General features: G+C 34.5%; 1 protein-coding gene across 3 annotated transcripts; it reads right to left on the reverse strand.

Moving 5' to 3' along the window:
* Positions 1-321: 321 nt before the first annotated feature.
* Positions 322-26,884, reverse strand: LOC115890898. Of its 3 annotated transcripts, none has more exons than XM_030911251.1 (4): positions 26,765-26,884; positions 11,487-11,919; positions 2,740-3,277; positions 322-736 (listed from the first exon to the last, which is right to left on the reverse strand). In XM_030911251.1, exons 2-4 carry the CDS (start codon positions 11,902-11,904, stop codon positions 445-447), a joined length of 1,248 nt encoding a protein of 415 aa, XP_030767111.1. In that variant the 5' UTR covers positions 11,905-11,919; positions 26,765-26,884; the 3' UTR covers positions 322-444. The 3 variants fall into 3 exon arrangements, with proteins under 3 accessions (XP_030767111.1, XP_030767109.1, XP_030767110.1); XM_030911249.1 differs by lacking the exon at positions 26,765-26,884 and adding an exon at positions 21,072-21,188; XM_030911250.1 differs by lacking the exon at positions 26,765-26,884 and adding an exon at positions 21,007-21,150.
* Between the last annotated feature and the right edge of the window lie 914 nt (positions 26,885-27,798).

Consider the following 27,798-nt stretch of genomic DNA (forward strand, 5'->3'; position numbering starts at 1 on the left):
GTTGTCATTTTCTATGGAATAAAGTAAAAAAATACCGAGGGTGCCATTTAAAAATCAAAAGTTGTAGTAATTCCCGGTAAAACCGGAAATGACAGAAAACAATTGAATATGTCAATCAATCCCAATTTATGTCATATTCTAACATACCAAATCTCGTTGTTTTATCTGAAAAAATAAAAAAGTTATAGGGGGTGAGCCACTGTTGAGACGCACCCGGTATATATTTACGATTGATTTCACATGTCAAAATGGGAATAGTTACGTGATAAGCACTATATAGATCATAATAAAACACAATAATATAAGGGAAAAAAACGGCATATTTTTATGTCTCTGGTTATTTTTTAATCAGTTTTTAAATTAACAAAAACAATATTATATAAAAAAAAAATTGCAAACATTTTATACAATTACTATATCATAATTTCGTAATATTCTCTATATTTAAACCCAGTCTCTTTCGCATACTTCTGATACTATAAGAATTAGTTTAGCCCTCTGAAATTCGTTCATATTTTCTATTTTTTTCGATATCATAGCGAAAAAGTCTACATCTTCGACGGCCACGTCCACTGAACTATTCTTTTCACCAAACACGATATTGCTGAAGAATATTGCATGTTTTGTTTCGCCGTCCTTTGCTGCTGTTTCCAGTTCTTTTAAGTACTCGTCATAAGTAAGCTCTAGGTCCAAATCGAACGGTTTTAAAAGTTTTGTGAATTCGTCGTAGTAACATCTGAAATAGAGATTTATAAGCCTTTTAATATTTCTGATAATATTATAATGTTACGGCAAAAGTGGATACTTGGCTAGTTTTAAAACTAGCCAGCTATTTTGCAAACTAACTAAAAGCGATGTTATTTTGAAGGAATCCGCCTATTCTTGCAAAATAGCAGACAAACGCAGCTAGTTTATATTTTACCTCATTTTACTAAAATAGCTGCTAGTTTACATAGTTACTAGATAGTATACAAAATTTATTTTAATTGTTCTTGTTTGTTACTTCCAGTGTTAGGATGGATAGGATAATACTTTGGTGCAGTGCAATTCCTAACTGTTAGAGACGAGCAATCGGTGTAGGAGGCACATAGGAGGCATTCTAATGGTGTTTACCGTCGGCCTGTCCGAGATTTAGTTTAGTTCTGATCGTCGTTTACAGCGCCAGCGGACAGAGTAAAGAATACTATGTATAATATTATATGATTAAACAAAGAACGGCGTCAGAGTTGGCTTGGAAATAAAGATCGCTGTTATCTCATATGGAAAATATTATGGTAAATGTCAATAATCGTGATTTCCAAGCCAACTAAAAGACTTTTCTATCATACGACTATTCAGTACCTTTTTTAAAGAATAAGTAAATAATAATATAAATAATAATAATAAATAATAAGTAAAAGAATTTTTGTTTATTCTATGTATACAGGGTCGCTTTTATGTATGGAAATGGACGATTATTAGGTAAAATATAGGAGGTACCGTAAAAAGTTAAATAAAAAAGTTATACGATTTTTAAATATCTATTAGCGAGTAATAAATGTAAGTATCATAAAGTCGTAGTACATAAAAATTTCATTTTTTAAATAGAACCTCCTGTATATTATTGCATATTTCAAATCTTCCTTCATTCTAAGCAAAAATCGAAATACACAATGTACCTCAAACCAACAGTTTCCGAGCTATTGACTTTTGAAAATGCCACTTAAACAATTTGATTTAAATAATTTCTATATGTTCAGTTTCATTTGACGATGCCATTCTGCCGAAACTATGATACTGTTGTAATGGGTTTTTAAATGCCTATTAGCTACTAGTAAATTTAAGTATACAGGCTCGGTCATAAAGTTGTGGCACATCAAACTTTATTGTTTTTAAATGAAACCCCCTGTATATTATTGCATATTTCAATTCTTCCTTCAATTTTAAACAATAATCGTAATACACAATGTACATAAATTGAAGAATTGAAATGTTAAACAATTTTGTAATTTCCAGGCTTGATATAATCAAATTTTATACATTTATAAATGCTAACTTGAGAATTAATGTCAAGTATTATTGAGTATCACAGTTTCGGCAGAATGGCATCGTTAAATGAAACTGAACATATCGAAATTAATTAAATCAAATTGATTAAGTGATATTTTCAAAAGTCAATAACTCGGAAACGGTTGGTTTGAGGTACATTGTGTGTATTTTGATTTTTGCTTAGAATTGAAAGAAGAATCGAAATATGCAGTAATGTACAGGGGGTTCTATTTAAAAAAATGAAACTTTTATGTGCCACGAGTTTATGACCGACCCTGTATACTTAAATTTATTACTCTTGTATTTAACTTTTTGAGGTACCTCCTATATTTTACCTAATAATCGATCGTTTCCATACATAACAGCGACCCTGTATATATTTAACACGAATAGATTTTTAAAAACATAAACGAGGATTTTTCACCCAAAGGTATTCTCGTCAAACGTATTACACATATCACACTTCGCTAGCCGAATTAGAGAACATAAGTGTTTTATGCGTTAGGCGCAGAAGGATTGGTGTGTCTACCGTACAGCACTTGAGACATAAGGGGAAATCAATTCAGACTTGTCACGAATTCGCCCATTAGGTTGTGTAGGTATCTTCCCAATTTTTTCAATCAACGGTACTAGGGAGATGCACTATTGCTTCTCCTGTCCTTCCCGAGTTCCGAACAGAGAATATTATTCTATAAGTCAAATAATAGTTACCTGAGTAGATCATCAAAGTGCTCTTTGTGAACATCGTTTCTTAAGCTAGTCAAGAAAAAGAACACCACATCCCTGGCGAACGACTGGTACCTACAGCCTTGAAAATCGACCAGTTTAACTAGTGGTTCCTTGCCTGGTTGCGGCTTAATCATTACATTGTTTACCCAGAAATCCCCGTGAGAAATCGTAGCCCACGGTTCAACACCTGGCTGAGAACCCGGTGGTCCCATAGGCTTATTCAGGAGAGGCTCTAATCTTGCAACAAAGGGCGAGCACTCTGGTATGTTTTGAATAGCTTTCAACAGAAGTTTGTCGGGCCCTTCGTGGCCCTCTGGTGGGCCATTTTTGTTGTCTTCCCCTGGGGGACCTTTAGGTGGATGCGGGTGCGGTGTGTCAAGGAATTCCTTAACTATTTTGTATTGTTCTGGGTCTTTGCTTCGAAGCGCTATAGGGATGGCGTGGAATAAGGCTAACTTCTTAAGAATACCTTTTGCTGTGATTAGATCGAAGCCAATGAAACGGTCTTCGTTCTGATAGCCTGGAAAGTAAAGTAGTATTTAAAATAAAGTTGTGTTCTTGGATAAATGTAGTTTATATTATCATTCTCGCTAAAACTGCTGTTTGCATCATGAATATGTAATATGGTACCAGTGGCGTGCCGTATAAGGGGCACGGGGCACGGGGCACGGGGGGGCGATTGCCCCCTCCGCCCTTAGCTCTGACTGAGTGACGCGCCCTAGTGAAATCACAAAATTGTACGTACAATCTAACTATTCTCATTCTACGATCACGTTATGGTCTAGTCTTTTTATTTGTTCGCATTTTCGACATTTTCCTAACCAACACTACTTTTTGTAAGAGCTGTTAGCAACGTTGCTTTGTCCAGTCGAATTTCGCGCCTTTAATCGATTATGATAAGTTTAGCGGTAGAATTGCGTCCGGGGGAAGCCCCTATACTATTTCAGGTGACACTAGCTAGTTGTTGAAGATGATTAACCAATATATAACCGAATGATATTTGAATTAGATGGAAAATATGGAATGGGATATATTGAATAGACTTTTAACAGACCTAAGTCTGTAAAAACAAGACGCTTAAAATTTTAATTAAGCAGATAGTTTTATTTTTTGTTCGTATTTTCCCTAGTAGTACAGTAATGTAATAATGTATGAATAAATACATCCCAATACAACCCCTATAACCCGAAGTACTGTATAATCCTATAATCCAAGCGCCCCAATCGTGTAAAATGAACCATAATCTGAACACCTTGAATTCGGCAATTTGAATTACTCTGCATGTACCCGGCGCCCTCAACATAGCTCGCCCACCCCGCCTTTTAACCACGGAACGCTACTGTTCCCGCAGGCTTGTTCTCTCATACGGGGTGAGGTGTGATTCAGGATCGAGAGTAGGTTAGATGTTTATGAAGAACGGCTACAGGAATAGGTATACTCAATTTAAAATACTTCTGTTTCGTATTTAAAGATAGTAGAAAGATTTTGTAATGTAATTATTTGCGACGATGCCGATTAACTATCTCAACATTTTTAAAAAACGTCAATTCTGACAGATACGAGGCCATCTTAATTTGTTTTAAATGGAAACCTCACATATTTTGGCATCGTCCGGTAGACATATTTTAGCTAATTTCCAAAATATATATATAGTTTAGTATTCTTTGCGCTTACCGTTTTCGATATACAGTGCCATTTAAAAATTAAATTATAAAGTTCCAGAATCATTTTCAGTGTCTCACCCAATTTAAAATTTTCCGGTTTCCCGTTTAAGATAGTAAAAAGATATTTTAATGTAATTTTTCGCGAGGATGTCGATTTTTTATCTGAAAATTTTTAAAAACGTCAATTGTGACAGATATGACGACATTTTAATTGACGAATTAATTTTAAATGTGAAAGAGGTGTCTTTAAAGTTTTTAGAGCTATTGAGTGTATAAATACGTTCATTTTGTGTTGTGGATTGTGACAAAGTGCATACTAAGTGCCCACGATTTTGTTTATTAATTATTTTAAAGCAAAATATGGAAGTACTCTAAAAAGAATGCTTGCAAATGGCGATGCTGGGAACTGCTGTTCTTAAAAATGCATTATCCGAGTATTTAATACGATTAATACAGTTAATTTTCTATACTGCATACATATAAGGTGTTTAAATAAATAAACTAAATAATGAACGTTTTGCACGTATAATGATAATGCACGTGTGTGTATTATTGGTTGCCGGATAAGGACTAATAACCATGACAAGGACTACAATGACGTCACAAAGCGAGTAGTTTTCGCATGCACCTGGCGGACACTTTTGGCTGAATGAGCAGTCCTATTAGGTTAACTGTTCTTGCACCTACCCCAGCATCCTTCAGGCAGAAATCAGACGCTATCGAAAAATGCGTACAATTTATCTTAGACAGGAACACTAAACGCGATCAACCATCAATTCGAAGTTGGTCAAAGAATGCTTAGAGAAGCTCAACAAATTGCAAATTAAGCAAAGAAAATAAAGTCCTCCTACTCTGGGTGCCTGCTCACCAAGGGATAGAAGGCAATGAAAAAGCAAATGATCTAGCTAGAAAAGGAGCGAACACTCCACTAACTAGTAAAAACGTTCTGTTTTCTAAGCGGGAACCAACTGAAAGTGAAACTGAAGAATCTAGAAGACTCCATCCGTAACTTGGAATTCCTGGAAACTGGAAAGATTCTCCTACGGTCTAAAACACTCGAAAAAGTTTCTCAGAACTTACGACCGAGAAAAATCAAAGGTTTTCCTTGATTTAAGGAAAAAGAATCTTCGGATTGTCACGCGGCTTCTAACAGGACACTGTCTCCTCAACGAATACTTCAGTAACAACGGCGAATGCTTAATGTTTAAAAAAAAGTAAATAAACTATTTTGATTGATTGATTGATTGATTGAATGCAGATTATGTAGGGAAAATGAGGAAACACCAGAACACCTTATCACTGAGTGGGCCGAGACGACGACCATTCGTGCCATGAACTTTGGTATGGCTGATGTCGAGGATGGAGAGCTGGTCTCTGTGGAGCCGTCTCAGATATTGGCTTTTGTTAAAGCCCTGCGACTGTATGATGAGCTATTACTAGTTATAACTCATGAAAGGGGTACACAAAATAGATCTGTAAGGTTGCGGTGATTAACTCCACTCCTAAACATTCTACATTCTACATGGCAACTAATTAGTTACTGCTCACGAAAAAAGTTAGACTTAGAATTTAGTTGTTAAGCTTATATTTAATAGTGCGGATAGATGGAGTAGTTTTGTGCTAGATCTCGCCCCATCTTTTATTATGATATTTTGTAATTTGTTTTTCTTGGGTACTAAATAAAGACATTTATTATTATTATTATTTTCATTTATCTCAGTAATTTTTACTGGTTTTGACCTCTCTCTGGATTTACGGGCGCGATGCCAAAGTAAGTCCAAATATTTACTAAATGCCGCCAAGGAATTTTCGGACAATTCTACAGGTACTCAATATTACTGCCTTCTGTAAGCTGATATAGATAGAGGATGGAATATTTAATATTGTAAGTGACTCTTGTAGCGTGTGTGGTATTACTCCGGTAGCAGATAATACAACAGGGACCACAATGACAGTATCAAAATGCCATTGTTGTTTTATTTCTAATACAAGTTCTGAATATTTACGAATTTTCTCGTTCTGGGCAGCTTGCAAATTGTTAGAATCTGGCACTGCAACGTCTATTAAAAAAACCTTCTTTTGTCCTCTGTCAATAACTGTAATATCTGGCCTATTATGTGAGATGGTTATGTCAGTTATCAGAGTTCTATCCCAATAAATCTTTGCCTTTTCATTTTCCAAAACTTTTTGCGTTGAGTATTTATAATAAGGTGTTCGTTCTGTTAATAATTGATAGTTGAAGGCTAATATCTCGTGTAAGATTTTTGCTACATCATCATGCCTTGACTTATATTCGGTGTTCGCAATAGTTTGACATCCCGTGACTATGTACTGGATATTCTCGGTTTCAGTGTTACAGCGTCGACATTTATCATTTACTGTACCGTCTTTTATTATATATTTTTTATAATTTTTAGTGCAGATTACCTGGTCTTGTATGGCGCACATAAATCCTTCTGTCTCGGGAAACAATTTTCCACACGTTAACCACACGTTCGAGGCATTTTTATCGACATGTGAACCGTTTAGGATATGAGCATGTCTCCCGTGTAAGGCTTTCTGTAACCAAGTTTGGTGTTTCTCTTCGTTTGATATTGTCGTGAACTGAGTGTCTGCAGATAAATTTAATGAGGAATATCCTGTGTCTGCTGCAACTACGGCTTGATGTAAATGTGATGTTCTAGCTTTTTGTTTAAAGTACTGTTTTAACGAATTTTTTTGTCTGTTTAATAAATTAGCGATGTCAATCAATCCCCGTCCTCCATGAGCGCGTGGTAGTGGTAGTCTCTCCGTAGCTGAATGTATATGGTGATATCTATAATTTGTTAGTATTTTATTTGTTTTTCTCTTAATGTCTTGAATGTCGGTGCTAGTCCAATTTATTATTCCAAATGTGTATACCAGCAAAGGGATAGCGTATGTATTAATTGCCTTTATAAGATTTCTGCCATATAATTTTCTCTTAGCAAGGCTTTTGACTCTTTCCAGATACTTGATTGTTACTTCTTGTTTAGTTATTTTTTCTTCCATAATTCGTGACTGCTTTATCCCTAAATACCTATACATTTCTCCCTCTTCCATTCCCTCTATCAGTCCTCCCGACCTCTACCAATTCAAACCCTACAATCTCGATAGATGCTTTGAGTCTTATATTTTTCAATACCGAACTTCATTCTAACATCATTACTAAATATTTCAATCATTGTAAGCGCTTCCTTCAGTTCCTTAGCAGTACTACCATATATTCTTATATCGTCCACATATAATAAATGTGACAGTCGGTATGAGGTATTCTGGTTGCGATGGACAATATATCCTTTATTGAGATTGTTTAAGATATTAGATAGAGGATTTAAAGCTAGGCAGAACCATAGATGACTAAACGAGTCAGCCTGAAATATTCCTGTTTTTATTGGTATACTTATAGGGGGTATTCCATTTGCATTATTTTTAGTTGTTAATGACGTTCGCCACTGGGTCATACTATACTTCAAAAACTGGGATAAAGCTGGATTGATCTTATAAATATTCAATACCTCAAGTAGCCAACTGTGTGGGACAGAATCAAACGCCTTTCGAGAATCGATATAAGCCGTGTAAATATTTCGGTTAGTCTTATACGCTTGTTTCATTATTATGGAATCTACTAGTAACTGCTCTTTACATCCCTGTGAGCCTCTCTTACAGCCTTTTTGTTGTTCTGCTAGAATGTTATTAATTTCACAATGCCTGTAAATCATATCCGCAATATATGCCGTCAAAATCTTTTAGATCGTAGGAAGACACGTGATAGGTCTGTAATTAGCAGGATTTTGAGTGTCGTTGTTCTTTGGCAATAAATAAGTTATTCCATTGCAAAGAAACTGGGGCATTGTGTGTGGTTCTACGATAAAACCGTTTAAATATTTTGTAAGGTCTTTATGTGTGCTCGTAAATTTCTTTAGCCAATAATTGTGGATGTAATTGTTACCTGGTGCTTTCCAATTTTGTGTTTTGTTTATTGTTGCTACTAATTCAGTTAATGATATTTGGTTGTACTGCATTGGCTATCTTACACGCTCTTTGATTTTCAGCATCGATCCAGCTATTTTCATCATCATGTTGAACTTCTTTACACCATATTTCTTCCCAATATTTTTTGATACAATTTCTTTCTGGCAGTCTCGAAGAAGGAACTATTTCATTTTTTAGTGCTCTATAAAACTGGCCCTCCCTAAGTTGGAACTGTCGATTTTCTTGACGCCTTTGGTTGGAAACCTTGTACCGTCTCAGTCTTTTTGACGCTGCTGATAGTTTTTGTTTTAACGTATCTAAAAATTCTTCTACCGTATTGTTGTTTTCCTCATGCTTAGAATGTACTTTGTTATTCTTTAATAGGGCTTCAACCTTATTATTTCGTTTTGTTGATCTTTGCCCGCGACTATACTATGTTAATTGGTTAACATTCATTCTCAGGTTCTGAATCTTATTTTCCAGTCTTTTTTGCCATGGAGGGATTTTCATGCGTTTTGAATCTGTTTGTCTTTGTTTACTTTTCTCAATTTTTGCACCATTTTCAATTGCACAAACTAATGCGGCACAATAAATTAAGCAATGGAAGTCTTCAAAGCTGTATATAGACATTAAAAATCTTGGTAATAGGCTGTTTACTCTCGATACAATACTGGCAAGTTTTTTTGAAGTACTTTGTTTTGGTATTATTAATCTTCGTGTTGGGTCGCTTCCTCGAAATTTAATAAAGGTTTCCTACAGTTTGCCTTCTAATTCAACATTTTCACTGGTTTGATCATTTTCGCTTTCGCGGGGCTCTTGAATTGCCCTTCGATTCTCTTCACAAGTATGTTCCGCTATTATTGTTTGTAACTCTGTATTAATTGAGGCGTGCTGCTGCTCTTCATTATTGCACCGTCCCATCACCACATCCACTGTGCTATTTTGAGCTTCTAGTTGCTCACTCACCTGCTCCTTCAGTTCATTAATTATTACGTCCGATAAAAGTTTTCTATGTATAATGGTTCTTCTCTGATCTGCTAACCGTTGTTCCGTAATTTGCAGATGTGGATTTTCATTAACAAATGTGTTGTACATTTTAGCCCTGTATAGTGTCATATAGCTTTCTAGATTTGTAGCTATGAAATAGCAGCGCATGACACTTTTATTTAAATCAGTTGTCCATTTCATGCGCTGCCGTGGAAGTCCCGCTTTAGTGGTAGTGATTGGTTTATTCACTAAAGCACCGGAAGCAGGATATTGTTCAGAACCAGTTTTATTGCTTAGGTCGTCAACGTTGGGCTGGATACGAGCGTCAGATACAGCCCGACTAAGAGGCATCCGAGGCTAAGTTTAAATCTTTATTATTCTCCATGAAATAAAATTATTTATGGGTGCATTTTACCTACTGCCAGGTTTGAGTCCGGCCGCTACTAACATGGAGATCAGACGCCGCGCCGCCCCTATGCCGCTCGTTTCGAGACAGACGCATAGGGGATTTCTTGTACTTCTAAGCCGTCCTAACATGGAAAACAGAAGCTGATTGGATACCGCTCCTGACATGGAGAACCGTCGTACCCTGTGCTAGTTTTTCGTCCACCCCGGATATTTCATTTCTCCGATACCACCCATATCTGGGAGGCTTGCCCCTATCCGCTACCTGGGGAGGCGCCCGGTATGGAACTAGCAAAACCACGCACTTATTATTATTATTATTATTATTTGTCTAATTGGACATTTTAAAGAATTCTAAAATTCGAAAATTGTAAACTGGATGAGTCGCTTAAAATGATTCTGGAAGATTTTATTCTTAAATACACTGTATATCGAAAACGGTAGGTGTAACGTATACTAAACTATATTTTTAAAATTAGCTAAAATATCTACCGGGCGATGCTAAAAGTTGGCATCGTATCTGTCAAAATTGACGTCTCAAAAAAATTTGAGGCAAGAAATCGGCATCTACGCAAAAAGTTACATTAAAATTTCTTTCTACTATCTTCAAATAGAAAACTTTTCGTAATTTTTACATTAAAACCATGCCTTGGTCCTTGTCCACAGAACTAGTAAGTGAGTTGTGGTCCCAAAGCAGACCTTTTTGACATAACATTTGCTTTGTTTAATCTTCTTTTTACATGTGCGCCCCTTTATTCATTATAAATTTGAAAAACAAACGGCGGTTTCTTAGTGATAAAATTACAAGTGAATCGTCTCGAAGTTCTCATTCTCATTACGAAGGTTCTTGAACGTCTAGTATATGAACATGTCTCGATAAAACGACTGCTATGTGCTTCATGCACACCTAAACCATTTAGTGATATAATTTTTATCTCTATCATTTTCAATTAAAGTAACTATAATGCAACTAATGGAAAGCCGTCCAACATTGGAAGAAAAGCAGGGACGTATCACCAGCTTTGTCGCTATTGCTAGACAAGTTAAAATGGCGGTGCTGCCAAAGGATTACCCAGAGATTGCACTGACCACCGACCAGCAAACGGCTCTAGAAGAGGCGATACTGAACGAAGTTCTGGCGACCGGATCGCAACACAATGATATACAAAATGTGGGTCAGTTGCGTTTTGCGGGGAGACACATTCGGGTGGGCATGATCTTCATACATTGTGTATCTCAGAAATCGGCAAGTTGGTTGGTGGAAATCGCAACTAAGCTTAAAAATTTGCAAGGGCCTGGACTGGTTGCAGTGAAGGAAGAAAACATCTCTAAAGGGGCGGCCATCACGGTCTTTCTGCCTAGGAGGAAGGGGAAAGACACCACCTACCTGCTAAATAAAATACTTCTGGCACAGCAGGTGACACAGTACCGCTGGATCTACGGCCGGTCAAGTCTTTATTAAAAATAATAAAGCAAATTGTGCTAAGCACACAACCAAAACAACGCATTTATACTCAAAATAAAAAGAAAGATCTCATGTGAAATTAGAGAAGGGGGGGTAAGGGTCGAGATAAATCTCAAACATCTCACCAGTGGGGGAGGGGTGGCCAAATAATGTTTAAAAACGTCTTTTTATGAACAAAACGTAATTCGTACGCTCCCTAGCTGTACTATGCTTACCTTGAGGAATTAAATTTTCAACTAACAATACCGATTCTTCATCAGCTTCGGTCTTTGTTGGATCCAAGCTCAATCTGGACCCGAGGAATTTTGCGTATAATTGTCTACTATCAATTCCATATTCGCTCGAGAATTTAGTTAATATAGGAATTATTTCAGAATAAAATTTAATTTCGTTGTTCATCGCGAAACTATGCATCTCGCCTCCCATCGTATTTTTTCCTAATGGTAGTCGTTTGGCTACTGCTTTGACTATCTTTCTGTGGCCATCTTTCTCCGCCTCGATGTCGACTCGTAGCACCAAACTCAAGTAGTTTTCACCGGGTGCCGTTAGGCGAGTAACTTCCACGTTCTTAATATCTCCATCAACATCGATTATCTTGTCTATATCTTTTATTGAATAGTCTATAGGAGCCATTGTCAAATAAACAATCTAAAAAAAGAAAATATCAAGGTTATTTTATAAAATAGTATTAAGTAATAAGTATCACAGTGCCACCCATGATAAATTAAATCATAGTTATAGCAATCAAAGTAATCATATGGTTACAAATTCGTTACCCGTTACTTCGGGTATTCTGATACAAGCAGTTACAGTACTCAAAGTATTCAAAGTAATCATAAAAAGAAAAAGTAACTATTCGTTACTTTCGTTACAATCGTTACTTTCGTTACAATCGTTACTCGAGTACTCGTTACTTATCCGATACCGATACCCAAAGTAACGACTAACGAATTTAAAACCGAACGATTACTTTGATTTCTATAACTACTTATAGTATTTATGATTTAATTTATCATGGATCGGTATTTACACTATATCTAAAGCCGGTCACAGACACTACGTGCATTTGGCGAATATTCAGTATTCGAGCTTATTCGCGTAGCGTGTGGGAGGTTCCTTTCGACGAAGATTCGTACTTCGTCATTTTCCCGGCGGTTGTCGGTAAACTGGCACGAATCAAAGGAGCTCGTAGTGCGGCGTAGTCAACTTCGAAATTACTCCCAGACGCTACGGCTATTTCTTTACGTGTTTTTTTGTTTTAGCGGCGCGCCCCCCTCAATTCCCATGTGTATTGCATTGGTGGCACCGTTGTCGAATTAAAAAAAAGAGTTTTTGATGGCAATGTTTCGCCAGTTACAACTATATTAATAAATTACACAACTAGCAGCGACAATAGCTATCTGCTCTTCTTCACTGTCCATTTTGAACTGCAACAGCACTAAAAATCAAGACGTCGCGGCGGCGTTGCTCTACTACGAGAAATATTTGTCATTCGACGCATTTTTACAAATAACGTAGAGTGTGGGAAGGTGGCCGAAGCCGCAGTACATAATTCGAATGTTCGCACATTCGCCAAATGCACGTAGTGTCTGGGACCGGCTTAAGATATATAATTGCAAAGGTAATCAAATGCGAATTCTATGAATAATAATGATATTAATAATGCACAGCCGAAACTGCTCGACATAGAAACACGAAATTTGGCAAATGCGTTCCTTAAGTGATGTATGTGAGCACTAAGAAGGGATTTTTGGAAATTCGGCCGCTAAGGGTTTGAAATTAGGGGGTTAATAAAAAAATTAAAATCTGTATGAGTATGAAATTTTGCACGGACGGTCCTTGAGCTTGGGTGACGTAATTAAGCACTAAGGGGCGATTTTTGTAAAATCGCCCTCCGAGGGAATGCAATTAGGGAGTTAATATTGTAGGTATAAAAGTTTCTAAATCTATCCTAGATATAAATCTGTCCTATAATGCACAGCCGAAACTTCTTGACATAGAAATACGAAATTGGGTAAATGTGTTCTTTAAGTGATGTAAGTTGTGAATTCGACCGCTAAGGGGTTGAAATTAGAGATGGTTGCATAAAAAGTTGTTAAAATCTGTTCTAGGAGTACGAAATTTTGCACAGAGGTCTCTTATGTGGCGTAACTGGACACTAAAAAGCGATTTTCGGAAATTCAACCTTTAAGGGGATGAAACTACCGAAACTAGGGGTGGAAGTTTGTAGATTTTTTAAAATTTGTCGTAGGAGTAAAAAATTTTGCGCAGAGATTCTTAAGTGACGAAAGTGGATACTCGATTTTTGGAAATTTATCCTCTACGAGGGTAAAGTTAGGGGTGGAAGTTTGTACAAAAATTTGTTAAAATTACTTCTAAAAGTATGATATTTTGCACAGAGGTTTCGTGGGTGACAGAATTGAGCACTGAGGAACGATTTCTGGAAATTCACACATAAATAAGGGGGTGAAATTTTGTATATTATATTTTTTGAAAATTAGTCCTAGGGGTATGATATTTTGTATAGAGGTTTCTTAAGTGGCGAAAGTGAGTACTTAGAAGCGATTTTTTTGGAAACTCACCTCCTAAGAGGGTGAAATAAGGGGTGAAAGTTGTCTCACAAATATGTTAAAATGGGTTTTAGAAGTATGACATTTTGCGTAGAAGTTCCTTAGGTAACGTAAAATGAAAAACGTGGGTACTAAGAATCTATTTTTCAAAATATGTCCCTTAAGCAGGTGAAATTAGACAATTACAAAGGTTGACAGCAGTTGACAAAATTGACAGCAGTACCAAAATCAGGAAATAGTAATCAAAGTAACGAATATTTGAAATTATTATTTAGTAGTCCCGTAACGATTAGTAACGAGTAATCAAAAGTAACGAAATCAGTTGTGTAAACAAAATAAATAAAAACCAATGGTCTGAAACTTTTTTGGTTTTAATACTCCATCATTATCTAGCACATTCAAAGTAACGATATTAAAGTTACAATACAATATTAACCATAAGCTAAACATTTCAAATCAGACAATGTACCAGAACATATAAAAAACTTTATTCATTCCAGCCCTTCGAGATACAACGTAATATATAAAGTATATAAGACTATCTGTAGTCAAGAGACAACCTCACCAAAAACCTAAATCCTACGATGATGGCGTGACCAGGTCAAAGGGATGCGTGGCTAAATAGAAGACTAGCCTCAACTGGTTAATTAAGCGAATGTCATATAGGAGAAATTTAGTAATGATTAAGAGTATGGAGTTCTGGACGATGCGACAGTCAGAAATGAAAAAAAATTGACGCAACTGAGATGTACTGTTGGCGACGAATGCTCAGAATTCCCTGTACTGGACTGGAATGAATCCATAATCCAAGAACTGAATATCACAGAACGCCTCTCAACTTTTATACGGTCACGTATACTTAAATATTTCGGTCACCTTATGAGGAGGGATACTGACTGTCAATGACTGTGTATGGAAAAATTCATTATATAGGGCAATGTTCCAAGAAGAAGACCAAGAGGCCGCTCGCCCTCCCGATGGATAGACCATCTATCAAAGATCACCCAAGCCACTGCACACGCTTGTGCATAAAGCAGGGAATTATGGAGACAAACCTCACACATCACCTGACCACTACATTCCTCTTATAGGAATAAAGACACAGAGAGAGAGAGAGAGAGAGAGAGAGAGAGAGAGAAGAGTATGGAGAGATGGTGCTATAGACATCTACTAATCATGCAAAGCCAATTCAGTTTATCCTAGTTTTATTAAAGTTGATATTCAGAAAAGTAACGTTAGTGATAAGGTAGAGAAAATTGCAAAACAAAAATGAACCTTGAAAAATGGCTTGATTTAGAAATCAAATTTCTGTATAGTAAACAAAGTATGCTTGAAATTGAAGCCTATGGACTTTACAAAAAACTTACTTATAAGCTAACTAATGTAGAGTATGAATGTTGGTGTCTCTTTCAGAGAAATATGTTTGTGGTTATCAATTCAAAATTTGTTAGGAAAATGTCCATTTTGAATAATAAGTTTAAAAAATTAAAAAACTCTAAAAACAAACATGTTTTCCAAAGAGACATAAACATAGTAGAAAATCTTTCTTCGCAGACTTTTGATAAACAAGAGCTCAGTTTATTAAACAAAGGTTTAAAGTATGCATTGCCCAACTCTGGTAGCGCTTTGGAGGAAATTGTTGTTGGTGTTGAAACTGCTATTCAGCACTTGCCAGAGGCTTCTAAGGTATTTACAAGAGAGGCTTGTAGAAATCAGTTATCAAAAAATATCGTTTCAAGTAATTCATTAAAATCTAACAAAGAGCACAATATTGTCAAGAGTTTGCGTAACAAAGATTGTTTCTATCTAAAAGCTGATAAGGGAAATGTGTGAGGTTCAAGTTAACGTCTCCTTTCTGCTGCAATGGTTAAACTGGACGGGACCTACTTGTTTACGCGGAATCCGAACCGCGGTCCTCGGCCATATCATGGTCAATGGCCTATCGACTTAGGAAGTGTCTAAATTAACTCTTACTCACGAGATATCCGATCTCATCCTGCCTTGAACCGGCGTGAATGAGCAGTGTGTATCAATAGATTTTACACTTTTCCCTTTTTGGACAACAGCACGATGCAAAGTTTCGAACCGGTCACCCGTCCATCCACTAGCATCGCCTTACGTCGCTTAACTTCGGTGTTCTAATGGGAACCGGTGTTTCGACGTAGCTGGGCCGTTGCCCGATAAGGGAAATAAGGTTGTTATATTAGATAAAAAAGACTATTACTATAAGGTTAACAACTTAATCGATAATGGCCCCTACATAAATTTGAAAAAGAATCCTTTGTCTAAGATTAAAAGTTAAAAAAAACTCTAAAAGAATGTAACACCCTTATTGATCTATCTTTAAAGGGGAAATTGCAAGTATCCAATCCCTCATTACCAAAATTGTATGCTTTGCCAAAAATTCATAAACCGGACAAGTCTATGCGCCCAATTGTTTCGGCTGTAGGTTCTCCGACTTATAATTTGGCAAAATGGTGATCAAGGGAGTTCGAAAATTTACCAGATCATAAACCTTCTTTCTCAGTTAAAAATAATATTGAATTCATTAACAAAATTAAAGATATAACATTGCATGAAGGTGAAATTTTGGTCTCCTTTGATGTATCTTCGTTGTTCCCAAGTGTTCCAATTCCACATACTTTAGGCTACTTAAAGGAATTACTGAACGCAAATGGTCTCGACAACAAAACTGTGAGTGAATATATTGAGCTTACATCGTTATGTATGAAACAAAATTGTTTTCAATTTAATAACAACTTTTTTGAACAGCGGGAAGGTACAGAAATGGGTAATCCATTGTCTCCATTTTTGGCTAATTTATTCATGAGCAGGTTTGAAGTGGAGGCTAAGAATCAGTTTGGGTATTTTCCAAGAGTATGGTTTAGGTATGTGGATGATATTTTTGCTGTTTTTGACACACATTCAGACACTATAGATAATTTTATTTCTAAGTTAAATAATCGTTTTCCTTCCATTAAATTTACGCATGAAATTGAGAACAACGACAGATTACCATTTCTAGATGTATTAGTTATTAGAAATACTAATAATTGCCTGGCATTTGATATCTATAGGAAAAATACGACCACACGCAGATATATTCCTAATGAATCACATCATAGTGTTGAACATAAAATGGCTAGTTTAAATTTCTTAGTTCATAGGTTACTTAGTTTCCCACTTTCCAACGAAAGATATGAAATAGAAAGAGATTACATTAGGAATGTAGCTGAGTGTAATGGATATTCTCCTTTACTAGTTGATAAATTAATTAGAAAACGTAGGTATAGGTTAATGATTTCTGAAAATTCGACTTTTCAAGTGGAGAAAGATACGTCTAAATATTTTTCGATACCGTTTGATAGAGAGTTATCCCGTGGTCTAAAAGGAATTTTTAAGAATGTCAATTTAAACTTGTGTATAGTGCTAATAATAAATTACAACAATTATTAGGTAATCCAAAAGATAAAACACCTCCACTGGAAAGGTCGGGTATTTATGAAATTTCTTGTAAAGATTGTAATCAGAAATATGTTGGGCAAACTAGAAGATCAATATTAACTAGATTTAGAGAACATTTAGCTCAGATAAGATATGGTAGACCGGATAAATCTTGCGTTGCCGAACATATTGTTGATAAAGAACATTGTATAGATCTTAATAATTTAAAATTAATTAAACAATTGGCAAAAATTCATCTGTCAGAAATTTTATCTGTCAAATTCATCTGTCAAAAATTTCTGCCAATAGAATTACTGGAAATCGATTCAAGGTCGTTACGCCGTTACGCCGATACGCCGTTTTCAGGATAGTGTGGATGCACCCTCAGTGTCCCATCTCAAAACGTTTATTTTGGGGAGATCTACCAACCTTTAGATTTTGGTACAATAGTTTCGGAACACTCTGTATTTTTCAATCTACGAAAACTTAGGGATATTTTAAATTAATTTAAGATATAAGAAGAAAACCTAAAGAAAACTTTAAAATTGCCTAAAGTAACAGACTTTTTTAGTATTTGCAAACCCCTTCAACGTCAAATTCTGAGTTGAATAAACACCAAGATCATGAACTGCCTTCCTGTTCAACTTCAAGCAATATTAGTTTAAGTGAAAATAACAGCAATGAGGAAAAATAATCCGACCTGGGGGTCCCCAAGGGTAGCCCCTAGCCCCGGACCCCCTAGGACCTTAATCCGGCACTGTGAGAGATGGTATGTCGAAAGTTTACGAACAGTTAAGAAATAACTTCTGAGGGTATATAAGCAGCAGTGAAGTCGGGAACAGTTAGTTTTGAGTTATTAATAACTGGTAAAGGGCGAAATAATCTAAATCTAGTTTTGTGATACAATTATGTAGTGTATTATAGTTTCAGTCGTGTATTAAATAAGTTAAGTGTTTTTATTGTGTGTTTAAATTAAGGATCCAAGGAATTCCCAACAATATATACTCAGCGTCAATGTTATCTAAAAAAATTCCACTTCTTCACTTATATTATAATCGTTGCCACATCTTCTTTATTATAATTGTTTGTAAAAAGCTGCTCTAGTGAACAATTCAAATGAGTAATTGTTCAAATGTTTCCCACGAAAGTACTTTTATTGATATAAAAATAACGATAACATTGAAGAATTTGCGTGAACAAATAATAAAAACTTCACAGTTTATTAAATAAGCGTAAATAGATTACCCTTTACAATTGTAAATGAATGGGATTTTAATGATTGTTACTATATCCGTCTTGCCGAGTGTTCTCGAAATAGTTAGTTAGAAGTAGTTTTTTTTCTCAGTTATAGAGTTTTATTTTCAAATATTTTTTTCAATACGCTGATGACTGCGCTCTAGTTGCAAACACGTTACAACAATTACAAGAAATGTTGAACACATATACCTGGGCATACGAGGCTTTGGGCCTTAAGCTAAACATCGACAACACTCCCCCGGAAGATCACAACAATGCTATAAAAATCGGAGAAGAACTATTGGAATATGTTGCGGAATTCAATTACCTCGGCAGTTTGATTTCGGAAAAGGCCAATATTGACTCTGAAATTCAGCACAGGATTAGCAGCGCATCAAGAGCATTCTGGAAATTAAAAGACAGGGTTTTCTACAATCATGACTTGAGTACAAAAACGAAACTTGCGTGTACCGAGCAATTATAATCCCCACCATGTTATATGGGAGCGAAACCTGGGTGCCGTGTAAACAAGTGGCAACAGAGACACCTTAGACAACTCTTAAGAATCCGGTGGTTCCATCATGTCTCAAACGTATCGGTCCTTGAAAAACTGCGAGAGTATTGGAGTCATGGACGAAATCTCGCTTAAGATGGGCTGGTCACGTATGCAGAATGCAAGAAAACCGCTCCAAATCTCTGCTTTACGGTGAGCTTGTAGACGGTAAGAGGAGGCCGGGTAGACAACTGAAAAGGTACAAGGACATTTTCCATGAAAACTTAAAGGGGATTAACATGCAGAATGAGTGGGAAGAAGCAACTCGAATTGTAAACTCAGTTAATAGCGACAACCAAAAAGGAAAGAGGTAACAAAGCAATGAGATTTTTAAATGTCCGGAATGCGGTAGGCAGATAAAATCACGTATCGGGCTTTTCAGTCACAGAAAAGCTCATGAAAGAAAACGCCTTGCGTGACCATCTTCTGGTGTGTGTCGAATACTCGTCAGCGAGTAATGGCAGTATGTATGTATTTTCAAATGAATTTTGGTTTTAAATAAAATAATTTTTAGCTTTTGCTTCATAACTTAATGCTTTAAGATTTTTTTATCAAACTAGAAAAGTTTGGTTTTGGTGTATCATTACGAGAATTTTATTAGCAAGAAAGTACTGGGATATCAGCAAAATTGTTGCAAATATGGTTGTTTTCTAACTAATTATGTCCATGGTTCATGGCCTACTGTTAATTATGACACGAGTAGGATTTCCAAAGCACTGGGATCACTGTGTATGTTTTTGTTTATCCTCGAAATCCCGATATTGAATCTTGGGAACCCGAAAATCTCGAAAAATTTAAATGCCCAATATAAAATGATTCGACTTTATACACTTTAGTCTTTCAAGGATCATATTTTGTTTAAAGTAAGCAGAACGTCAATATCTGAAAGTTATATTTCTGTTATTATTTGCCATATTTTATTTTTTTTTTGCAACAATAATTATATTTTTTTTACTAACTAAATATGAATGTTACTTTGTTTTGTCTATTAATAAAGCTCTTTTCTCATTTTATTTTTGATATATGCAACTGCGGTTTTATTAAGTATTTCTTTAGATTAAATTTCTCATTCTGATAGCCAATTTACGGGATTCCGGGATGACAGGTTCTGATCCAGGGATTTCAAAACGGGATCCCGATCCCGAAAATTGGAAACCCTAGTCACGCGTAGCCTTTGGCCTTCTTTAGGCGGCCTGATATTCCAGATTATTTTTTAATGCAGATATAATTATTTAATTCATCAAATTAATCACAAATTATTCACTAATGCTTTACATTTATATTTTTTAGATGAATACCATCCTGTTCCACTGCGACATTTTCAGATTTGTTGTGGTCATTTCAGTCTACTTAATTAAAATGTATATTGAAGTAGTATGTTAAAAATAACTTCCTTATTCTAATAGATAATACGTTTTGTATCGAAATCAATTAATTAAAAAACGATTGAAGACTAAATTCACTCGTTTGAAATTAATTTTACTTAATTTAAATAGTATTTTTTTTCGTTATATTTCAGAAACTAAAAATATGGATTTAGTAATTTAAAAATATACAATATGTTAAAAATTATTTTACACCCATTTAACTCAAAATATTTTCAGTGTTGGTAGATCTCGATGAAGGAAACATATTTTCTCTTTACCGATTTTCAAATAAGTATAAAATAATCCAGTTACTTTACTTTGAAAATATTAACAAAAAATTAATTGCTTAAATTTTGAAAACTGCTGGTTCGTTTCTGGGTTTTCTTTCTTGAAAATTTAATCTGCCACCTAATGTTGCCAATATTATGTTAAAATTAAAAAAAAAACATCGAAATGTTTTTCAAACATTCCAAATTTTTTTTTGGCGAAACGTACTATAGTAGAGACGTACTTCTGGAGCGAAATATAATATCCCTAAAGATATTTGCGCTTATTTAAGACTCACCCTGTATAAGCTATTACATCAAAAGTCACGAGAAAGAAACAAGTTGATATTTAACTTTTACATACCTAAACGAAAATATAAGTTAAATGCGGCGAATAATTCACAACACTAATTATCTAAATAAATGTAGACACTATTATGTTTATTCCAGCTCGACAATCAGTCTTATCTCTCTCGAGAATGCTTATCAAATACTATTGTATGTATTTGATAATATGTTAAGTATTTTATTTCAAATCAATAGTAATAATTAAAAAAAAAATTAACTGTATACGATTGCGCCTACTTTGGCAACAGAATTTTCGCTGTCATTCCTATTATTCTATTGTGATAGTACATGTGTTTTGAGTTAATTTATTTATAATAATTACGATTAATATTATGCAAATTATTAGATCGTACACTGAAATTTCAAATTAACAATAAAAAAAGTTAAAAATAATTTTTTTAAAATGCTGACTTGGATATTATTTATTTGAATCTTTCAATTCGCTCGATTTTCCTTATTCAATGTTAATTAGCGCTGATCAATATTGTTCCAATGAATATAATCAGATTAAATAATTTAAAAAGCCAGGGTCTGCAAATATCAGGTCTTGCAGACGATCAGATCGTGATTGCACAGGACTACGATCTAGAATTCATGACTAAGAGGCTTTATCAAGGATGCAACAAATGGGGACTTCAGGTTAGTCTAAAAAAGACGGAATACTTAGCTGTCAATTCCAAAGTTTGCTTTGAAATCTTCATTAATTATAACGTCCGGATTCAACAAGTAGACAAATTTAAATACTTGGGTGCTACTATCAACAACTAGGGTTTGGGCAAAGAAGAAATACAAACTCGAATTCAGAAGAGCAAACAAGTTATTGGATGTCTAAATAGTCTTTGGTGGGACCGAAGCTTGTCTGCAACGACTAAAAAGAGACTTGGACGAACATTGGTGGACTCAGTTCTTTGTTATGGTTCAGAGCTATGGACTCTGAGTGCAGACGCGAAGCGTAAAATCCAAGTTGTTGAAATGGACTACCTTAGAAGGAGCGCAGGTATATCTAGGGATTTTAATGATTGTTACTATATCCGTCTTGCCGAGTGTTCTCGAAATAGTTAGTTAGAAGTAGTTTTTTTTCTCAGTTATAGAGTTTTATTTTCAAATGTTTTTTTCAATACGCTGATGACTGCGCTCTAGTTGCAAACACGTTACAACAATAACAAGAAATGTTGAACACATATACCTGGGCATACGAGGCTTTGGGCCTTAAGCTAAACATCAATAACACTCACCCGGAAGATCACAACAATGCTATAAAAATCGGAGAAGAACTATTAGAATATGTTGCGGAATTCAATTACCTCGGCAGTTTGATTTCGGAAAAGGCCAACATTGACTCTGAAATTCAGCACAGGATTAGCAGCGCATCAAGGGCATTCTGGAAATTAAAAGACAGGGTTTTCTACAATCATGACTTGAGTACAAAAACGAAACTTGCGTGTACCGAGCAATTATAATCCCCACCATGTTATATGGGAGCGAAACCTGGGTGCCGTACCGCCGACACATGAACGCATTAAACAAGTGGCAACAGAGACACCTTAGACAACTCTTAAGAATGCGGTGGTTCCATCATGTCTCAAACGTATCGGTCCTTGAAAAACTGCGAGAGTATTGGAGTCATGGACAAAATCTCGCTTAAGATGGGCTGGTCACGTATGCAGAATGCAAGAAAACCGCTCCAAATCTCTGCTTTACGGTGAGCTTGTAGACGGTAAGAGGAGGCCGGGTAGACAACTGAAAAGGTACAAGGACATTTTCCATGAAAACTTAAAGGGGATTAACATGCAGAATGAGTGGGAAGAAGCAACTCGAATTGTAAACTCAGTTAATAGCGACAACCAAAAAGGAAAGAGGCAACAAAGCAATGAAATTTTTAAATGTCCGGAATGCGGTAGGCAGATAACATCACGTATCGGGCTTTTCAGTCACAGAAATGCTCATGAAAGAAAACGCCTTGCGTGACCATCTTCTGGTGTGTGTCGAAGACTCGTCAGCGAGTAATGGCAGTATGTATGTATTTTCAAATGAATTTTGGTTTTAAATAAAATAATTTTTAGCTTTTGCTTCATAACTTAACGCTTTAAGATTTTTTTATCAAACTCAGAAAAGTTTGGTTTTGGTGTATTATTACGAGAATTTTATTAGCAAGAAAGTACTGGGATATCAGCAAAATTGTTGCAAATATGGTTGTTTTCTAACTAATTATGTCCATGGTTCATGGCCTACTGTTAATTATGACACGAGTAGGATTTCCAAAGCACTGGGATCACTGTGTACGTTTTTGTTTATCCTCGAAATCCCGATATTGAATCTTGGGAACCCGAAAATCTCGAAAAATTTAAATGCCCAATATAAAATGATTCGACTTTATACACTTTAGTCTTTCAAGGATCATATTTTGTTTAAACTAAGCAGAACGTCAATATCTGAAAGTTATATTTCTGTTATTATTTGCTATATTTTATTTTTTTTTGCAACAATAATTATATTTTTTTTACTAACTAAATATGAATGTTACTTTGTTTTGTCTATTAATAAAGCTCCTTTCTCATTTTATTTTTGATATATGTAACTGCAGTTTTATTACGTATTTCTTTAGATTAAATTTCTCATTCTCATAGTCAATTTACGGGATTCCGGGATGAGAGGTTCTGATCCAGGGATTTCAAAACGGGATCACGATCCCGAAAATTGGAAACCCTAGTCACGCGTAGCCTTTGGCCTTCTTTAGGCGGCCTGATATTCGAGATTATTTTTTAATGCAGATATAATTATTTAATTCATCAAATTAATAACAAATTATTCCCTAATGCTTTACATTATTTATATTTTTTAGATGAATACCATCCTGTTCCACTGCGACATTTTCAGATTTGTTGTGGTCATTTCAGTCTACTTAATTAAAATGTATATTGAAGTAGTATGTTAAAAATAACTTCCTTATTCTAATAGATAATACGTTTTGTATCGAAATCAATAAATTAAAAAACGATTGAAGACTAAATTCACTCGTTTGAAATTAATTTTACTTAATTTAAATAGTATTTTTTTTCGTTATATTTCAGAAACTAAAAATATGGATTTAGTAATTTAAAAATATACAATATGTTAAAAATTATTTTACACCCATTTAACTCAAAATATTTTCAGTGTTGGTAGATCTCGATGAAGAAAACATATTTTCTCTTTACCGATTTTCAAATAAGTATAAAATAATCCAGTTACTTTACTTTGAAAATATTAACAAAAAATTAATTGCTTAAATTTTGAAAACTGCTGGTTCGTTTCTGGATTTTCTTTCTTGAAAATTTCTTCAAAAAAGAAAATTAAATCGTTAAATCTGCCACCTAATGTTGCCAATATTATGTTAAAATTAAAAAAAAAACATAGAAATGTTTTTCAAAAATTCCAAAATTTTTTTTGGCGAAACGTACGTCTGGAGCGAAATATAATATCTCTAAAGATATTTGCGCTTATTTAAGACTCACCCTGTATAAACTATTACATCAAAAGTCACGAGAAAGAAACAGGTTGATATTTAACTTTTACCCTTGTTTATATATTCTTAAAGTTGTTCAACCGACTAGACGAAATGTGCTGCCAACTGGAGGACAAATCGTGAACCTTTCGGGGCGGAGTCAAAAATATCGATTATTTTCGTTATTTTCCTCAGAGTAATGTAATAATATAGCCCCGGGTTTCTGCGAACTTTAATAATGATCAGCTGATTAAGAAATTTAAACGAAACTTTTATTTTATTGTAAATTGTGTATTATTTTTGCCTGTTATTTTAAGAATTCTAAACCGTATTAACAAAGAAATTATTATTTCGATATGTTGGTACATTATTTATAATTTATGATAATGCTAATTGCTGCTAATTAATATTAAAAAAAAAAGTTACATACCTATTTTAATTTGATTTAATGCAGGTTTATAAAAGAATCATTTCATTCTTAGATTATTTTATTCTAAATTGAGTGCTTTACGAATTTTACGATATATTTTTTTTTGAAAACATAAAACTTTTTACATTTTTGATGCCAACTAATTGGTATGGTATTATTGGTATGGGAATTAGTCAAGAAAGTAAAGTATTGGCTATAACTTGTAATTTTTCAAAAAAAAACATATTATACCTATATCGCTGAAAAGCTTAAAGAATGTCGCTTTTTATGAAGTCATGGTCAACTAGGATTTCCATTTAAAAAAAAACATAATGTTTGTGTCATATGTCAAAAATGACAGGCTTTAGAAAAAAAAACAGAAAACACAAACTCATTAGGTATGTGATTATCTACAACTTTTATCTGAAAACTTTTTGTCTAAAATACCATATGATCGAATAAAAACGGCGTCAGCGATGGCTATGAAATGACGATCGATGATATTTCCCATATAATTTTACATATAAAATGACAACGATCTTCATTTCATAGCCATCGTTGACGCCGTTTTTATTCGATCATACGGTAGATTATAATGGAATTAGAGACAAGTTTTAAAATAGCCAAAATTTGTGTTTTTTGAAATATCTAGTAAGCCTTGAACTTCTCCGAAAAATCCGAAAGGCGCGTGACCCCACAAAAAAATCCGAATAACCCCACAAAACTGCAATTCTTTCCCCATTTAACCGACTCTCTATCTCCAGTAGTTTCCGAGATACCCATAGAGAACATCGTAGGAAACTCATCCTGTATAGTATTTAGAAACTAACTATTATTTTTATTTGACTAGATTAATTTGATTAATAAGATTCGATTAATTTAATTTAAAATAAATTTGATCAGATTTTTTGTTTTTATATTCTACTACCAGAAAACCAAAATTATATGATAACGCACTTTTCAACGAAGTTGAAGGAATATATAGAGTATCTATCACAATACTTGAATTACTACAATTAGAAGAAAAACAAAAAGAAAAAATACCCAAATACCTTCACCTACTATTCATCTACAAAATAAACGAATATAATCTCTTATAAAAACACTACACAACTACTTCTTGTATTTTACACTGAAAAAATTATAAACTTACTAATTAATCAAACAAAAAGAAAAAATAACCAAATTATCCCTTCACCTACTACTTAACTACAAAATAAATAAACTATAAAAACACTACTAAACTATTTCTGATATTCTACACTCTACACTAAACATTATAATTAAACTTAATAAAATTAATCTAATTTTACACTACAACCACTACAACTATAAAGAAATAAGAACATTTTTTAAAACTAGAAGAAACAACAGAACTTCGATACGTGCGACCAGTATAATAGATCAAGCGGACAAAGAATATAAAATACTTTAAAAATGTGCATTCAGAAAGAAAAAATATCTCGAAAATTATCTAAACAAACATTTTTTTTTTCTTATCAGTGAAAAGCATCGGCCTCGTCGGCCTTGCGGAATTTGTCGGGTATTTACAATGGTCGAATTGTATAATTACCAGCTTTTATAGCATATCTAATAGACAAAAAGTATCTGGTCGATTAGTAACCAATTGGCACGGTCCGAAAAATATCGATTTTTATTTTCTCTGTTTTTATTGGTCGCTTCAAAATTCAGAGTAACAAAAAATATTTTTCTGTAGTAAAAGACTGTGAAATACGCTCCGCCATCTGGTGCTTTACATCCATAAACGTCTTAGGTTGAGCTACTTTAAAAATTCAAATACAAGGCTTTTACATACCTAAACGAAAATATAAACTAAATGCGGCGAACAATTCACAACACTAATTATCTAAATAAATGTAGACACTATTATGTTTATTCCAGCTTGACAGTCAGTTGTTTTATCTCTCTCGAGAATGCTTATCAAATACTATTGTATGTATTTGATAATATGTTAAGTATTTTATTTCAAACCAATAGTAATAATTAAAAAAATGATTAACTGTATAGGATTGCGCCTATTTTGGCAACGGAATTTTCGCTGTCATTCCTATCATGTGACTATTATTCTATTGTGATAGGTACATGTGTTTTGGGTTTTTCTACAAACTAGTTTGTAGAAGCTAATTTATTTATAATAATTATGATTAATATTATGCAAATTATTAGATCGTACAGTGAGATTTCAAATTCACAATAAAAAAAGTTAAAAATAATATTTTTAAATTGCTGACTTGGATATTATTTATTTGAGTATTTCAAGTGGCTTGATTTTCCTTATTCAATGTTAATTAGCGCTGATCAATGCAATGAATATAATCGGATTAAATAATTTAAAAAGCCAGGTAAATAATTAAAATGTCAGGTCTTGCAGACGATCAGGTCGTGATTGCACAGGACTCATACGATCTAGAATTCATGACTAAGAGGCTTTATCAAGGATGCAACAAATGGGGACTTCAGGTTAGTCAAAAAAAGACCGAATACTTAGCTGTCAATTCCAAAGTTTGCTTTGAAATCTTCATTAATGATAACGTCCGGATTCAACAAGTAGACAAATTTAAATACTTGGGTGCTACTATCAACAACTAGGGTTTGGACAAAGAAAAAATACAAACTCGAATTCAGAAGAGCAAACAAGTTATTGGATGTCTAAATAGTCTTTGGTGGGACCGAAGCTTGTCTGCAACGACTAAAAAGAGACTTGGACGAACATTGGTGGAGTCAGTTCTTTGTTATTGTTCAGAGCTATGGACTCTGAGTGCAGACACGAAGCGTAAAATCCAAGTTGTTAAAATGGACTACCTTAGAAGGAGCGCAGGTATATCTAGG

The sequence above is a fragment of the Sitophilus oryzae genome, unplaced genomic scaffold (genome assembly GCF_002938485.1).
Source record: "Sitophilus oryzae breed Bouriz unplaced genomic scaffold, Soryzae_2.0 scaffold_937_pilon_pilon, whole genome shotgun sequence".
Classification (NCBI taxonomy): domain Eukaryota; kingdom Metazoa; phylum Arthropoda; class Insecta; order Coleoptera; family Curculionidae; genus Sitophilus; species Sitophilus oryzae.

Excerpts from the sequence above, each read along its gene's own strand:
- LOC115890898 (XM_030911251.1), bottom strand. The coding sequence starts at position 11,904 with ATGGCTCCTATAGACTATTCAATAAAAGATATAGACAAGATAATCGAT. Across the intron at positions 3,278-11,486 it reads TGAAAATTTAATTCCTCAAG|GCTATCAGAACGAAGACCGT; the intron begins GTAAGCATAGTA and ends TTTACTTTCCAG. Across the intron at positions 737-2,739 it reads CACTTTGATGATCTACTCAG|ATGTTACTACGACGAATTCA; the intron begins GTAACTATTATT and ends TCTCTATTTCAG.